Source organism: Nymphalis io, chromosome 4, assembly GCF_905147045.1.
Source record: "Nymphalis io chromosome 4, ilAglIoxx1.1, whole genome shotgun sequence".
NCBI classification, from domain to species: domain Eukaryota; kingdom Metazoa; phylum Arthropoda; class Insecta; order Lepidoptera; family Nymphalidae; genus Nymphalis; species Nymphalis io.
Genome location: NC_065891.1, coordinates 12222494 through 12240089, shown reverse-complemented (window position 1 = coordinate 12240089; position 17596 = coordinate 12222494). Strand labels below are relative to the sequence as shown.

At 36.0% G+C, this 17596-nt stretch overlaps 1 protein-coding gene across 4 annotated transcripts in view; it reads left to right on the top strand.

Annotated features, from left to right (window-relative positions):
* Positions 1-15405, top strand: part of LOC126768118 (zinc finger protein jing) — a 131005-nt gene extending 115600 nt beyond the window's left edge. For 3 of the 4 annotated variants that reach the window (XM_050486025.1, XM_050486026.1, XM_050486028.1), the window contains exons 2-6: positions 3282-5937; positions 6030-6209; positions 7603-7744; positions 8208-8418; positions 10968-15405. In XM_050486025.1, the coding sequence (XP_050341982.1) occupies positions 3282-5937; positions 6030-6209; positions 7603-7744; positions 8208-8418; positions 10968-11349 (3571 nt within the window). In that variant the 3' untranslated portion in view covers positions 11350-15405. Of the gene's footprint in view, positions 1-580; positions 715-3281; positions 5938-6029; positions 6210-7602; positions 7745-8207; positions 8419-10967 lie in introns of those variants that run through there. The other variant, XM_050486027.1, reaches the window with a different exon arrangement.
* The last annotated feature ends 2191 nt before the right edge of the window (positions 15406-17596 follow it).

Below are 17596 nucleotides of genomic sequence, written 5' to 3'. Positions count from 1 at the left end.
ATGTGCGCTTGACGTATCATTTGCTCTTTTGTACGCCCACTCATTATTGGGCGGCGGGCGGCGGGCGGGCAGTAGGCCGTGACCGAGGGGCGATTGATGCGATTTAGTGCATCTGATGTGCTTTGATGAGAAAATTATTAATATGGTCTGTGTTTAAAGAATTTTGTTAAAGTTTAAGTTTCTGTACCAAACGTCTTACGAGTAACTACATTTTCACATTTACAAATTACAAATGTGCTACTTTTATATATAAAATCGTACGCAGTTTCAAATAGACACTGTATACACTACTTACAACTCATTTCCCGTTCTAGGTAATCTCAAGATAGCCAAGCGTGTAATGACGTGAGGCTTTTGATTAATTATATTCCCAGTAAAGTTACGTAAAACTATGATCGAACTCTGACGTTGTTATAGACGGGAGATTCCGATAATTCCAATAAGAAATACCAACTGACGGCTTAATGACGGCTTCTCTATGAATCATTTTATTTGCGATGGCAAATTTATGTAACATCGTTATTTACTATAGGATTAAACTAATCACATTTTACAGTGTACGCTAGAGATGGAAGGTTTATTGCGTTTTGGCGTATTTTTAAACAGTGATTAAATTGGAATACGATTCAACAGTAACCTAGCACAGCAATGTTAATTACGACTTTTGTCGTAAAATTAATACTCCGTTAATATTGGATATATAAAAGAAATGATGTGAGTAGTTATTATATTATTATAATTATTGATATCTATTGTGATAACGGACGTTTCATGTTGGTTTTCGTAATAGGTTTAGAGTGAAAAGTTTATTCGCTAGTTCGAAATAACAAGTGTTAATTTGTTTTACGATAAGATCAACCGCGCCCCTTCACGCTCGCGTCGAACATTACCGGTTAGCCTAAATTATGTGCCTTTCTAGCATTATTACTGTTAAAAATCATAATGCTCGCATAGTTTACGAATTGTGTCGCGTCGCTTTTCAGTACGAGAATATTACACGTTGACCCGATATATTAGGTCGACCCATATCGTCTTATTTATATATCAAACGATTTTTACTTGAATCGTTAAGGCGTACGAACAGACAGATTATATTATCACGTGGATTCTGGATTCCGACAAGTCTCGAATATTGTTTATAATAAATTAATATTACGTACAATAATATTAATATATTTTTATCTCACTTTTTATATGTAATATTTCCCACGAACATAAGAAGACCTGTCAATTCGTCTTTGATTAATGATGCACTTGAAGAGAACTTGCGTGACCTATGACGGAATTACATTGGACCCAATCTTGGAACCAGTTAAAGATTGGATTCTATTTCACATTTATTATCCATTCCACATTTATTATTCTTATAAAATAGTTGTTTGTTTTATTTTAAATAAGTTTTGCAAATTCTTTGTCAAGTTTCGTCCATTTTATCGAATGACATATTCAATTTCTCATAAAAGTTCTTTTATTAATTTTGCTTTTGTTATTATCGCTTTTAAAATTATTGCATATAAATTTTACATAAACAATATCGCTCTGAATCGATTCTTTCGACAGATCTCCATCAGTTTAATTTATAAATACAAACTGTCAATTTTAAATAAAATGACACACGAAATTCAAATATTTTTTTATAAATAATATATTTCCGATGAAGGTAAATTGTAAAAGACACGCCGATGCATCGAATAGTGTCTGCCAAGATTACAATGTTAGTGGCGCAGGTCGACGGCCGAAATCGGCGCGGGCGCGACCTTGCAACACAGACTCACCTACATACGGCGCCCACTTTTGCTTTCGACTCGCAAAAAATTTAAGCGGAACGTCCCGATCGTCAGATAAACAGCGCTATGCAGACAATATTGTTGTGTCTTTACCGAAGATAATTCTATTTTTTAGTTTCTAGTTCAAGTTATTGTTTGATTATTACACAAACGAATATGAATCTTCTCAGGTCACTTCGGTCGTTATTGTTGTTTTACTGTACAGTACACTATTACGCCACTAATTTTCTGTTCTTATTCCAAAGTCTGTATATATATATAAAAAATAAGTTTTTTTTATTAACATATTTTTATTTTGATATAAATGGATTAACACTAATGAGAATACTCAACTTACTGATGTTGAATGTCTGCTTAATATTTACTGTTTACTGTAACCCACCAATGTAAATAATAACTAAATAGTATATTATAACAATTTTAATTATAACTGTAATATACTTAAATCAGAAATAAAATATCAGATACCTTATGTTTTTGTCTTATATTATTAAAGCAACGTTGCTCACAAATTCTCTTAATTAATTCGAAGGAAATTTGACGACTGCTAAAAGTTCAGGATTAAAGATCCTTCAAAAATAATCAAATTTTCCCCTTTCAAGAATAATGGTACGTGCCTTTAAAAATAGATATTAAAAAATTAGGTCAATTAGAGACAAAGCTTCTCTAAAAGTGAGAGAAAGAAGGGGAACATAAAAATCCTTTGCGCGTCGCTTGGCGAAGGGCGAGGGTGCACCCTTGACGTCTCGCGCAACACCCTACGTGAACGTACACAATAATCCAAGGACAATCTAATACGATTCTTCAGAGGAAAAAAGACTTTAAGTTCCTATCATAAACCGCAGTTACCCAAGTCAAATTGCCGAGTATTGAAATTTTATTACTGAAATATTTACTTGTGTATAAGCCAAAAGAGATTCAAGAGTTAATAATACAAGGATAATAATGTTTGCAGTACAGTATTTAAAAATATGTTCTGACAAAAAAAAAGTCGTATTCATATAGGTAACGCTGTCGAATGTTTTTTTAATAACTTAATATACATAATGTAACGTCGAGCATTTTGTTACAAACCTATATTAAATATCATCTATGAAGTTATTTCTTTATTTGTCACAGCCTACGGCGTGGAATTACGTGCGTTGAATGTCATACGCCGAAAATAATAATTCTAATGCGCATCGGACGGTCGGTCAGTGCAGCGACGCGTCTCGTTGCGTCACTGTACTGGACCGTCAGGGCATTGCACCTTACATCGCTCTCGGTCGTCGAGCGACACATGCCGTCCCGTTTCCTCCTCTACTTGCTCTATCTTCGCGTGTGATCGATTGCAAGCAATCAACAGCTGATTGTCATAAACGAAAAAATGTAAATCAAACGAGTAACTCCGTTTATAAAATAATTTATTACGTATATATTACGTAGTCTCACGTCAAACTTACTCCAATCAGTATACCAAAGCGCAAATATTTTAAGTGTTATTTTATTTTTCAGTGGAGTGGCGGTGCTAAGTCCTACGGAAAGCAGCGGTTGCAGCAGTAGCGACATCACTGAGCCGCGTTCGCCGCGAAGCCCCGAGTCGGCCTGCAGCACGAGCGAAGAGAGCGCTGGCGCGCGCATGCCACCTTGGGCGAGCGATCCGGCGCCGCCGGGACCGCGACGCCTCGCGGCTCAACCCGCGCCCCTCCGACGGCCAAACCCACCCATTCATCGCCGCATAACAGAGTACTTCAATCATAAAATGAAGCCACAGAACGGCGTCAAGCGTGATAATAATTCAATTAACAATAATGACACCAAGAAAAAGTGCCTACCCAAAAACGGCGTCACGCATGATCTCGAAAAATATATTTCGTATTTATCGCAAACGCTAAGTCCGAAAGTTCTTCTTGATGTTGGTAAACAAACTGAAACACAGAGAACGCCAATAAGCCAAACTACCACAAACTGCTCTAAAAATGATTTTCTAAAAACATCATCGAATGTCCATGTTAATGGAGTTAAAGAAAGTATTAGAGCTAAGGAAATGCATAAAATGAATGGCTTTATGGAGACTCGGCACGGGATTGAAACGTTTAATAAAGAAAGGAATTCGGGAAGCTTTTTTAACGCAGATAGCAAAAAACACAAACTTACTCAAAGTCCATCCGCCAATGTATCGGCTAATATGAATAAAGCAAAAGTGGCAATTCCAGCTTCGAGTGATATAGTAGGACTACGTATTGCTCCTGCCACTACTATGAACCGATCACCAAAAAAACAAACTGTAAAACCTGACTCAACTAAGCTGAATGGGATCGTCAGCTCTACTACCAAATTAGATAGTAGAATGAACGGAGTCACGTGTGGTTCAAATAACTTGAATCTGGTAAATAAAACTTTAACAAAGAAGGAGCCTTTGAGAAAAAATGCACAAACATCTAAAAGGACGAACCGCAAATCATCCGCTTGTATTGCAAATAGTAAAAACTTAACTTGGTCTAAAGCTAATAATCTTAAACAAATTCAGCTACAGAAACAAAATTGTGCAAATACATTACAAAATTCTCCCGTTAAAAATGTTCCCAGTGAAGCGAATACTGCACCAAGTATGAATGTTCCAAACGGTGTTCGACAAGTTTCTATGACTGTCAATGGTAATCTTGGTAATTTAAATGTGCCTGTAGCTAATTTACAAAATTGCCATCAAATAAATATTCCACAACCTTGCAATGGCACAGTACAATCACCTAATTTAGCTTCATTCGTTGCTGTTCCTCAAAACGTCATGCTTACTACGTTACGGATACCACAAAATGGGTTACCTTCACAGACGTTAAACCAACAAGGTAATATAGGTACTTTTAACCGAACTAATGTCAATGTGACAAGTCCGAATAAATTAAACGGTCAATACGTTTTTCCGCTTATGCAGAATATCAACGGAACTGTGGTCCAAATACCGAATATAATGGCGAAAATGCCCAATTTTGTTCTTCCGCAAAATCCTCAGATAACAACGCAAAGACCAGATCAGCATCACCAGCATCTAACAAATCAACAGGCTGCACAAATTCTCATAAACGGTACCTTACTAAAACTTGCAAATACGATACCACCTACATATACATCTTCTAATAAATCTGGCCCAGCCACTAGTCAGTCTATACCGGTAATGAATAAAAATGTCACAGGACTACAAGCTGTTGGAATGACGGTACAACCTAAACAAAATTTTACTGTCAATCTAAGCCATTCTGTTTTAGTACCTCAGCCTGGATTTATTGTTACTTCAGTGCCAAATATGAATGTCAAAGAGACGTGGAGTTATACGAGTACAAACTCGGCACCTTCGCAAACATCGTCTTCAAATCCAATAGTACATCACCCTTCCTTGGTTACTAACTATACCACTCAAACATTACACTCGAGTAGTATACCTTTAGCGCCCGTTAAACCACCTGACAATCCGATACAAGGTACAGAACCACCAAGCAGTACCGTAAAGGAGTCTGAAATAAGCGAACTAACAAACCAAAAGTGTGATATACCTTGGCTGTCTAAAACTGTTAATAATAATATATTTCCATTAGATTCTAAAAAAATATCTTCGAGGCCTTTTGCACAAGTTAGTGGTTGTTCAGTTAATCTTGAAGAGCTTGCAACAGTATCAAAAGTAACAAAAAGGAATGACATTGTAAATGATGCGTCTAAAGAGGATATGGTTCAAGAGTTAAGAAAAGTAGAAGCAGTTGCTAGAAGAGAGGAAACACTTTTTACTCAAATAACTGTTCTAAAAGACGTTTCATCGAATGTTCAAAATACTCTGATAGAAGCTAATTTTTGTAGTGCTACCACAGAGTCATCAGAATCAGGAATAGGAACTGATAAGTCCATTGCTTCACCGAGTGACTCGCAAACTAGCAAGGAGTGTGATGACGATTCTTCATTATCTCTTAGTGTAAGCGTGAGCTCAGTTGAAGCATCAAGTAGCCAGAAAAGTCCAATTCTAAAGCAACCGAAAATATTGCGGTTTCCTCCAAGAAGTATTATAAAACCTGAAAGTAACAAAAGGAAGTCTAGTACAGATACGACTAATACGACTGTTTGTCTATGGGAAAATTGCAAAATGGAATTAGAAAGCGATACAGATCTTTTAGAGCATTTACAGGTTGGTGTAATAAAGAAAGATACATATAAAATAATTTAATTATGCACAATATAAAAATCAAAATTAACTTTTGAACCTTATTTGTTTTGCAGTCTGTTCACGTAGAGTCTCAAGCGGGTAGAGAAAACTACGTATGCTTGTGGGAACAGTGTAAGGTGCGAGGCAAGCCGTCATGTTCGAGTCTGTGGCTGGAGCGCCACACGTTGTCCCACGGTGGCAATAAGCCCTTCAAGTGCATCGTCGATGGCTGTGACAGAAGATTCTCGACGCAGGTACAATTACGTTCTTTGTCTCACCCACTCTTTGATTATAGGAATCATGATGCACATCGGCAAAACGTATCCACAATAACGTGTTCGCTTCTAAGGGTTGAATGAGTTATTGTCTATATCGTTTTGACGGTTTTGATATTTTGGTTTTTACAATTAAGTTCCCACAGCGAGCTGTTTGTGTAAATATTCTCATATTTACTTAAATTAGATCGGGTGTTGTCACTGATTATGTCGTTGTTCTGTGCTTATTTCTATAATTCTTCAATCGCTTATTTCATATCAACGGTTTTATGAAATAACTTCGAATTATGGAAGCAGGCATTTTTTGTTATATTAATTTATGGTTTATGAATTATTTCTCTTCAAATCAATTCCAGTCATCAGCAATCGGATCACATTTCTCGTATGGTAAAATAGTGATAATTCAGACAACTTCTTCAAATTTTTTACATCTTCCGAAATGTAGATATATTTTTTGAGAAAGTTCATTGTTTTGTTACGTGATTCAATTACTGATTGATCACGTGGCATATCACCTTTATCGTTTTAAAGAATTTGTATAACAAGTTATCTGACTTTGAATTGTTTAATTTCACCAAGTTACTAATATTTGGCTATAAACATTTTGTCGTCTCTATTCGATGGTTTGTAGTGTGATGGTGCCACAGGTGGTTCTTGATTTGAGGAGCTTTATAATGGTTTGTGTCTTCTATATTGATTGTAGGTAGATAAACTTGTGTTATGTTTTCTGTTCTAAGGAATAAGAAGAAACCAACAGGATACCACAACAATTCTACACGTCTTAAACCTTTAATTTTTTTATTATAAAATAGATTTTGTATGATTAAATATAGGGAAAGCTAATGTATTTTATTTGGTTCATTTAGGTGAAAGGAGTATTTATAAAATTTTCAACTGTTAGTTCTTTCCAAATAAAGTCAAAACTACAGAACGGGTTTTGAATTTATTTTATCGTTCATCAAAATCTATCGTCTTACTTTTCGAACAATTATTTTTGTTTTTTTTTTTTCACATCGAGAGGATGCTATGATGTCTTGGATGCAGTACTTAACAAGACGACCGAAACAAGTATTGTGTTAGGTTTAAAAAATGTAGTCATTGAGAGGTTATACGTATCTATCTAGACGGTTTCAAAAATTTATGAGGTCCATGTATATTCTTTTTAGCATTTGCTTTGATAAATTCAAATTTCCCAAAGTGTTATCTATCGATGAAGAAATTGTCAAATGAAAATTGTCTCAAAATACCAAAAAAATAATACATTTATAATAAAATACCTGATATGTATAACTCATCAATGAAAATCCGAAAATGGGTAATCCCATTAAATTCAGTTTGCACCATGTGTAACTTTAATGGTATAAATTTACAGACATTGCTGGAACGTCACGTGAACAACCATTTCAACGAAACATCGCCAAACGCTGGCAGTGGGAAGAAAGCAGCGGATAGCTCCTCAAAACTAATACGACGTAATGGAAAGAAATTGCGATATAGAAGACAGCCTTGGTCTGGTGAGTTTGTTAATTGCATAACAGAAAATATATTTCTAAAATTTCGTAATAAAAAAAATATAAATAAATGTGTAAAAAGTTAGTGATGGAAAAAACTACTGAGCTTCTTTCGTCGCTTCTCAGGTCTAAGGTATTCGTTTCCGAACCGCCGGTAGATATTTGACAATGGTAATGCTTCTATACTCCCGATTTCAACGGAGTCCTAAGCCGAGGTCCGGCCTCACAGGAGGCACCCTTAGGACGTCCGTCTCTCTTGAGCCCTGTGTGGCTCCCAACATCCGGCTGAGTTCAACTCGCCCATCCCGCCCGGTGACGCCGTAGAGGCCAGTAAGGCCAACAGTATTACACAATCCGAAAAAAAAAATGTTGAATCAAGATTTGGGTTCAATGATAATTTTAAACGATAACCCTTGGTTTTAGTAATAGATATATATTTTAGTAATAGATTATATTGTAATTCCAGCGCGCATGTTCGACTTCTTCGACGCGGGGATGATGGAGGGCCTGGCGTGGCGGCTGTCGCGCAGCACGCGCTGGCGGCTGGGCGGCGCGTGTCCGCTGCGCGAGCCGGCCGGGCGCCACACGCTCACGCTGCACGCCGCGCTCGCCGCCACGCGCTACAACGCGGCCGAGGCGCGCCGGGAGGCGCTCGTCACCTACTACCCGCCGCACGTGTAAGTAGCGCCGCCGGCCCGTCCACGGGTCGTGTCCTCGCGATACTCATGAGACTTTTAAAGGATGATTACGAATTACTACGTTTAATGGACTGAGAAGAATTCTGAATTTTAAATTTGATATTCAATGTAACTAACTATCTTAAACAGATTTAAATCGCATGTGTTCATTATTTTTAACATCCCCGATATTCAAATATTTACACGACGCCACGTCACTCGAGATATTAATTATAATCAATGCAAGAACAATCAGTGGTAGTTGAAAATAATCGTTTATTTTTTTACAGAAAATTGCGACAAACTAGTCTTATCGCGGGGCACAAAGTCATAATTTCCTGTAATTAAAATCCGTTTAAAATAGTTTCTTTTTAAATGTGTAAATTGAACATTTTTATTTTGTTTTCATTGAAGATCTCATGTTGAAAATATCTTGACGTTCTTTAACCTTCAGAATTACTGACATTCTCTCAATATTATTAAATTATGGAAGATACCGCCATAAAACTTTAATAATATCAGTTGAATCGTTCCATTTATATTCCTAATCTCACTTTCAATAAAATCTCGATACGACCCGATTGTTTTTTAAAATTAAGAGATAAATTTAACGATAATTTTTTCAAAAATTACTGAATCTATGTCTATATCGCCTGAATCGTTTTTACTTCATTACGTCATAAGCTAAGGATAAACCTTAGTATAATATAGTTTGACATTGTATATAACAAAATGTGTTTTTCAGGTAAGAATTGAATTTGGAGTACATATTTAAAAAATATTATTTCGAGTATATAAAGAAGTTTTACAACGTTTACGATTGGGAGTGTGGTTTTGATCATTTTGCTAAACAGGAGTTATTTAAAGAAATGAATTTTTGCAGATGCATAAATGAAATTTAGTTATTACTGGATATTAAATAATATAAATTGCGTAAATTTACAGCTCGGATTATGTCAGGTTTTAGTAAAAAATAATTTAAAAAAAAAACAGGTAACATTCAGGTGGGTCATATATCAGTCAAAATCTTAAATGTAAAGAAGACAAATAGATAAATAATTTCTTTCATTCTTTTTCATAAACTTTATGCTATTTTCATTCATTGACATTTGGGGCCGATTCTGTTGTACAAAATCTCTAATACCCTATATTTAAAATTATCGTTAATGTACTTCAGTAGCGATCAATGGTCCGTTGAAGGCGTTCCTATAGTCATTTCCTAAGTTCGTACGTCGCTTACATGCGCTTTTGGGTTAAGAAGACTCTTGTACAATTCTCCTATCCGTAAGCGAAGAGAAATGTTTTTACTTCAGTAAATTTATCTAATGCACTTGCATTACTAAGTTTACGCAATCAAAAACATGCTATCTCTTGTTTATGCTCACGATTAAAAAAGAAGCATTTTCTGTCAAATTAGTTTATTGATTGTGTGCGACAGAATTAGCACCCATAGACATTTCATATATTAATTTTCTAGAACATTTCTTTAATAAATAACATAGATTTTTTTTATATTTTCAAGTTTAATTTTAGAGGATTTTATGCACTTAAAATTAATCCAGTTTATTTGACGTTGAAAAGTTTATACGACAAGCTGTTCCCCGCGGTTTCGTACGCGTTAAATTAAGATCCCGAGATATTTTCCCGTAATCTCGTGTCTTATATCTAAGGCGTCCTATAACGAGTCAAATAAAATTACCAACAGAATAATGTCTAATTATAATATTAGTCTGATTAATTATTCGTGCAAATGATCTTCATACCTTGTAACATATCTGACTAATCAGCTTAACGTAGGGGTCAAGTGCATTAAAATCAATCGTGATCAACTTAATGAAATGTTAAATATAAATAAAACGGGATTAAATGTATGCAACTGATCCTCAACACTTATGTTGCTTCTTCACGGCTTTATAGGATCAAAAATATGTTTTTTTTTATGACGTAATAATATAAAAAGTCATATAAAAAACATGTAATTGATCCTTTTGTGGTTTCTGACCGTGCTGTGCATGCTAAATGTTGACATTGTTATTTACACGTAGCCACACAGAAGCAATATGGATAAAGTTGCTAGCATTTAAAATTGAACAATTGGCTAAAATTTTAAAAGTACATATTATGAAAATATAAATTAGAATGAAATTATAATATTTCTTATAAATTACTTGTTGCTAGCAATTTAAAGGGTTGCCAGCCCTCTATTGTTTGGTATCACGGTTATGACACGTAACAGCATGAAATTGTGCCGAGGCGACTCAAAAACTACTAATTTTGTCATAGTGCATAGGTGTTTGTTATTTATGTTTCGCTATTACAATCGCAGCTTGCATGACCACTCTCACTAGTACCACACTAGCTGTACATTGTTCACATCTATGGGCTCGCAACCCATGCCAGACTGCCAAACACACTCCCAGAGGTCGATTTAAAAAGGATAACCTCGCTTAAGCGAATCGTGTTCAGATGCCGAACGGACATCTGTGTTTGCAGTCACATTCTGTGTGGCTCGCCCGTCCGCCCCCACTGACGGGTCCCTAACGTTCCAGGATCGAGGACGAGTGGGTGCCGGAGCACGAGGTGAAGCGGGTGAAGCGCGTGGAGATATCGTCGCTGCCGGCGCACACGAAGGTGCAGCTGTACTCGCAGTTCTGCAACTCGTACCGCAAGGCGCCGTCGCCGCCGCCCGCGCGCCGCGCGCCCGCCGCCAGCGCGGCGCCCGTGCGCCTGCTGCCCGCGCGCCAGTGCACGTCGTCGCGCCTGCTCAACAACCTGCTGGCCAAGCGGCGCCGCGAGCGCGACGACTGCAGCGCCACCAACCTGCCCATGGCGCTCGACGACGACGAGCGCCGCCCGCCCGCCAGCGGCGCCCGCAAGCGCAAGCTCGGCCGCCCCTCCGGCGCCAACGCCTTCTCGCCGTGCGGCCGATAGCCGCGCCGCCCGGGGGCGACTGCAAACAAGACTGACTTACTTTTATACGAGACCGACGGCGCAGCGGCGGAGCGGAGCTGTACATAGACTAGGTGGAGATGTAATTAGGACGGGAGGTGTAAAATGGCCGGTTTTAGTTTAATATTTTTCCCTCCGGCGTCGCCGGAGGCTAGCGGACGGAGTAGTCTGAGTAGTCTAAGTTAGGTTAGGACGTGAACGACCAGCATCACTGCCAAGTGTAAATAGTTTTGTAATGTCGGAATGTAAATATTTTATTTTCGGGGCTTGGATGTTTTTTGATTTCGAATCGAAGTTCGGGGCGACGCTTACGCTTCCCGAGGTGCCAACTTTACAAGGTCATCGATGTTCGGTTAAGCTCGATCGAGTATCACCAAGTGCCTCTACGTAGCGCATCGTACCGTAGCCGTGTTCAATTTATATCAGGTTTACCCGTAGTCATATCAACTCGCAGATAGATTTAGGGTTCCATTTTGACGAAGTTTTTAACCGTGTTCAGTAAACGAGATTCATTTCTTCTATATGACAGAATTGACGTTAATTAAATGCCGTTTCGCATTCGGATACTCGAACGCCGATCGTGTTCACATCTAAGGCTTTTCGCTTAAGGTCTTTTGACTAATAGTATTTTAAATGTTCATTGTGTATCCGAGTGTGACACGACAGTCATTCCACTGCCATCGATGTTGTGTTTAGATTAATAATATACGAACTTTGCATCGACGATTTTACCGTTAGCAATAAAATATTTGTGATAAGAATAGATAATTGACAGATATTATTTTCCGCGCACAAGTTTTTTAGCAGTTTTGTAACGTAAAGTAATTATTGAGTAATCTAGACGTGTTAGTCTAAGGGTGTGGGTTCGAAGACGCGATTCGAAATGTGGCTGATAAGTTCAAAACATTCAAATGGCAATAATGATGTATTTTCTATCATATTATAAAATAATTTTACGCAATGGTTAATTGTAATTGTTTTTTAGATTCGGACCGAGATTTTTTTTATGTATTCTGACATAGTTAGACTTATGAAGTGTGTTATTTTTATCGCATTATAATTTCTATATATGTATGCTGATAAAAGAAAGAAAGAAAAAAAAATTATAATTTAGTTTAATTTTTTTAATTCATTTTTTTTTATTTTAATTTCAATACAATGATACATAAATTGAACAAATTTGATTATATTTTTTTTTCTTTGTTTCCGATATTCATCACTCTTAGAAAATATTTTGTATTGTATCGACCTTAAAGCAATTTGTTTTATTCAACCGACATTCACATACATTATAATAACGAAAAAAAAAAATCTTTTAAAGTTAGAACATCGCTAGATGTAGAGTCGGAACGTGATATTAGAAACACCAATTTACAATGGATGTGTAAACATTAAGCAATAAATAAATTAATTAAATGTAATTATTAGTATAATACGATTGTCACTATAAAACAAATTGCTTTAATAATATAATAATGGCAATGACGAAGTCGATGATATAATGTCCATAGCTGAATTTGTAGACGGATTTAGATTTTAATCTTTTTGGATGGCCCTATACAGAAGACAATGCCTTTTAGCCGTAAGGTGTTATACAATTGAATGTTAAATAAAATTAAATAAAAAATATTGTGTTCTGTGCTCACGCGATCTCGCTAGTATTTTTAGTTAGTGCCCGTAGACTAAGTTAGGACGAATTGTGTGCACGCGGGGCGGGGTGTCTATCGCCGTCCCTCTCTTACATTTGCTTAAGTTATATGTACAAGAGGGACAGGTATAGCGTTCTAGGTTCATTTTGTTAGTGTAGCGCCCTCTAGCGTTATATGTAAATTGAAAGGAACCGGCGTGATGTTAGGAGGTGTACTATATTGAATGTCGTCGATATGTTTTGAGGTATTTCACTATTTGTTTTTTTATAAAATTCGCGGTCCAATATGATCGCTGGATTTCATACGCTTCATCTCTATGGTCTCAGGCGTTTTAGTACTGAAGAAATAATAGTGTTACAATAGTGTTTTCTTTATAAGAACATACTGTTGAAAAATAAATAAATAATTGAATAGTGAAGTACTTCATTAGAAGTCGACTTGTAAATGAATTTGTAAAGTCGACGTAATGTAATAGAAAAATGTAACTCGAGTACGTTCGGTATTGCTGAATGAGCCGTCGCCGTGTCGAGTGACGAGCGAGACGGCAGTATGCAATCCTGAACTTATTCCTAGTAGGTATGGACCCAAAGAAGTGTTAGGAAAATTTCTCAAAATAGTCAAGTTGGTGCCTGATTGTCGGTGTGGTTTCTTAATATTACTTACAGATAGATACTATTTGGAATGCTTCCATTCCAATGTACTGATTATTTTTTTTTTATATGATAAATTAAAACGAAATTAGACTAATTATTTGTTTTTGCACTGATAGTAGTGCCATATTTTATTGGCTCACTTTTTTTTTTTTTTAAATTAATTTAATAGTTAAATTCGACACCAAATTCAGTGAGATGAAACTATAGGTCCTTTTTGTATCCGTATAATTTTGTGGACTTGATTTGATCTCAAATAAATCGGCAGTGAAAAGGAATTTTTGTATGTGTGGTTACACATGGTTTAAGGATACAGCATCGACGTCCAATTTATAAGAAAATGTTTTATATTTTGTAAAGAGTACCAATGTTCAAAAGCAACAATTTTAAATCTGATATAGTTAATTCTAGAATATATTTTATTTTGAATAAATATAAGCATTTGGTAACACTGGACTCGACGCTGTCTTCTTAAATTTCGATAGCAGTTTAACTGGATCAGTTGATCTTGATACGTTACGACGATGAACGTAAAACATTTGGCCTATAAAAGCTTGAGTACAAATATAATTTTTGCTTATATCGTAAGAATCGGCGGTTATTCTAGAGTTTGGAGACATTTTTGAATTAACTGATAATAATTAATTATGGTTATTAGATTAGATTAGCCGTTCGAAATGTTAGGCAGAGAAATATTTTGTGATCGTGAACATTGCCGATGATGGCAACTAAATTATATTAAATGAAACATTAATAATATGCGGATAGAAAACAATATATTTTTATCACTGCCACAATAGTCATAGAGGATCGAGTCGTGCGAGTTTAGTTCGGCGTATAGGAGGGCGAGTGCCTTCTATTAGACTTGCTCAGCAAAATAAGGTGTAATTTAAGTTAAATATAATTTTAATCTCCGCAGCGAAGTTTATCGCTCGTTTGATGAACAAAGTATTCCCGGGGAACAAATGTAGTTTTCCTAAACCGACTGTGACTGATTCGCATTTCGTTATGACTCCGGAGTGTCCGATGTAGCGATGTGAAGGCGTGAACCACATTACGGCTGCGACAACACGCATGTACAAAACGTGTTAACCTTGACCAGAAACAGATGGCGCCACTAGGCTAATTAGGAACGGGATCGTAGTAAATGGTAGTTGAATTTTCGCGATTTTTGGTCAGGTTTAACGATGATTGTAAATAGTTAAGTAATTTATTGCTAAGTATTATACGGCAGAGGTAATTTGCTTCGCGCCTGGGTGAGGTCGATCCCGGTACGGTCCCGGAGTCCGGCGACCGTGCCGTGGTCGCGGTTATTAGTGTAGCGTTCGCGAGTTGTCTTTCAACATGTTTCCTATATGCGTTGCGTTTATGAATGTTCTCCTTTATTGTAAATGTTTGGAATCCAATAGTACTATGTGGAGCATGTATCCCGAATAGTGTGCACTACGTATATTCAATTTGTAGATATTTAATTATATATAGTATAATGTTTAACGCATTCTTATTTGCTTCGACCCTGAATGGATCCGAAAGTTATATTATTTGACCCACGCGGTGGGGTATCTACCTCAATTAATTTATCACACATTTGGGCATAATAATAGTGGATGTTATGTTAATCTCGAACCTTGGAATTCTTTCAATTTAGTAATTGTAAGATTTTTTTTTGATACACGATGATTTGTCCTCATGTCACAAGTACTGTATCTTATATTAAATACATATTGTATGATTGATTATATTGTGTTTTAATTAAACAAGCCTTTTAGATATATATGCATTTTGATTTTGAGTACCCTTGCAGTGAACGACATTCCAAATAGTCTTAAGTTAGATATTCAAAAGAAAACGACCAAGTTTCAGTGTACAGATACAAGGGACATACGTGCCGATTTATAATGGCTGTATGCGTTGTTGCATTTGACCGCATGTAACAATTGTGTGTAAAAAAAATAAGCCGACGATTTAAAAAAATGATTTAAGAATATACCTTGGTAGAGCTTTGTGCAAGCTCGTCTGGGTATGTACCACCCACTCATCAGATATCCTACAGCAAAACAGCAGTACTTGGTATTGTTGTGTTCCGGTTTGAAGGGTGAGTCAGCCAGTGTAATTACAGGCACAAGGGACATAACATCTTAGTTCCCAAGGTTGGTGGCGCATTGGTGATGTAAGCGATGGTTAACATTTCTTACAATGCCAATGTCTATGGGCGTTGGTGACCACTTACCATCAGGTGGCCCATATGCTCGTCCGCCTTCCTGTTCTATAAAAAAATACCTGGATAAACTGTATTTGGATTGATTGATTGAATTAAAATTACAAATGACAGTATATAATAATTATTTTAACTTCTTCAACAACAATTATTCTGATTTCTAGCATGTATATATTTATATCCATGATTAAATTTATAATTTGTAGCAAATTAAATAATAATTTTATTATATAAATGAGTGCTTAGTTGGATTGAAATCATAATTAATTTGTAATGGTAACAAAAAATGATAGGCATAGTTCATAATAAATAACAATACTAGTGTTCGTTTCTATGATTTTAAGGTTATAGACATATGACACCTAGCTATATGAACATTTACGTAATAAGCGCATTTGCGTTACATAGTTTAGACTTACATATATTGTATACCTAATTATTGTATTGCTTTTTTAAAATATAAAAATAAATTGTATAATTTATTAAAAAGTCTCAAGTACCTACGAATGAGGATGTTAACTTTTGGAACTAGGTTTATTGTCTTTTCTATAATTTTCAAATATTTAATATATTGCAATTATGTTTAAAAAAATGAGACGGTTTTATATCAATAGTAATTAGTTTCTTTCAGTTTATATATATTTTTTATTACAAAACCATTTTGATTCGACGTCTAAATAGATATTTCATTTATATAAGTTCAATTTTGTAAAAAGTAATATAACAGCCTGTAAATGTCCTACTGCTATGTCTCTTCTTTATGAGGAGAAGGTTAGGGGCTTGCTCTACCACGCTGCTCTGCTTATCGACTCTTTTTTTTTAAAAAATTTAAAAATCGTTTCAATATCATAATACTATGAAAATAGATAAAATAAATGATTCTGTCAGTTTTTATCAGTCAACTGCCTAACTTTCCTTTTAGCATAAACTGCGGAGGTAAGCCTACATGCTAGAGATGACCAAAGGGGGCTCCACAGCAGCTTTAAATCCAAAATTAATTCAAGGAATTTGGTGGAGTAAAAAACTTCAGGATCAGTATTATTATAACATGGTTTTGCTTAGCGCATCAGTTTGTGGTCTAAGAAAACTATTAGCAACTTGTGAAGGCACACATGGACTTATATATAATGTAAAATAAAGCATGATAATGATATTTGAAAGTGGTAATAAATGTCCAAAAATAATACCTTTAAAAATTAATAATATGAGCTTGACTCAAACTTTCCAATTTAATTACCTTGGACTAACCACCAGTCTCAAGGATGATAATGACATTGAAAGGGAGAGGAGAGCATTATCAATAAAAGCTAACATGATTGTCAGAAGATTTGCTCGTGCTTTAAGGGCTGTAAAAAAAACATTATTCCGCGCTTATTGTACCTCTTTTTATACATGTACTTTGTGGGCTAATTATACATTAAAATCATACAATGCTTTTCGTGTCCAGTACAGTAACGCCTTTAGATTGCTGATGGGGTTGCCTCGCGTCTGTAGTGCTTCAGGGATGTTCGCTGAATTGAATATAGACTGTTTTAACGCATTAATGCGAAAAAAATGTGCTTCCTTGGTTCAAAACGTGCGGGCCAGCTTAAACAAAATTCTAATCATGGTAGCTAACAGACTAGACTATATTTATAAACCGCTGTTGTTAAGTTTCAGCTGGACCAGTAAATTGTATAAGTAGTAGATAGTGGTGTTTATTTAATTTTTTT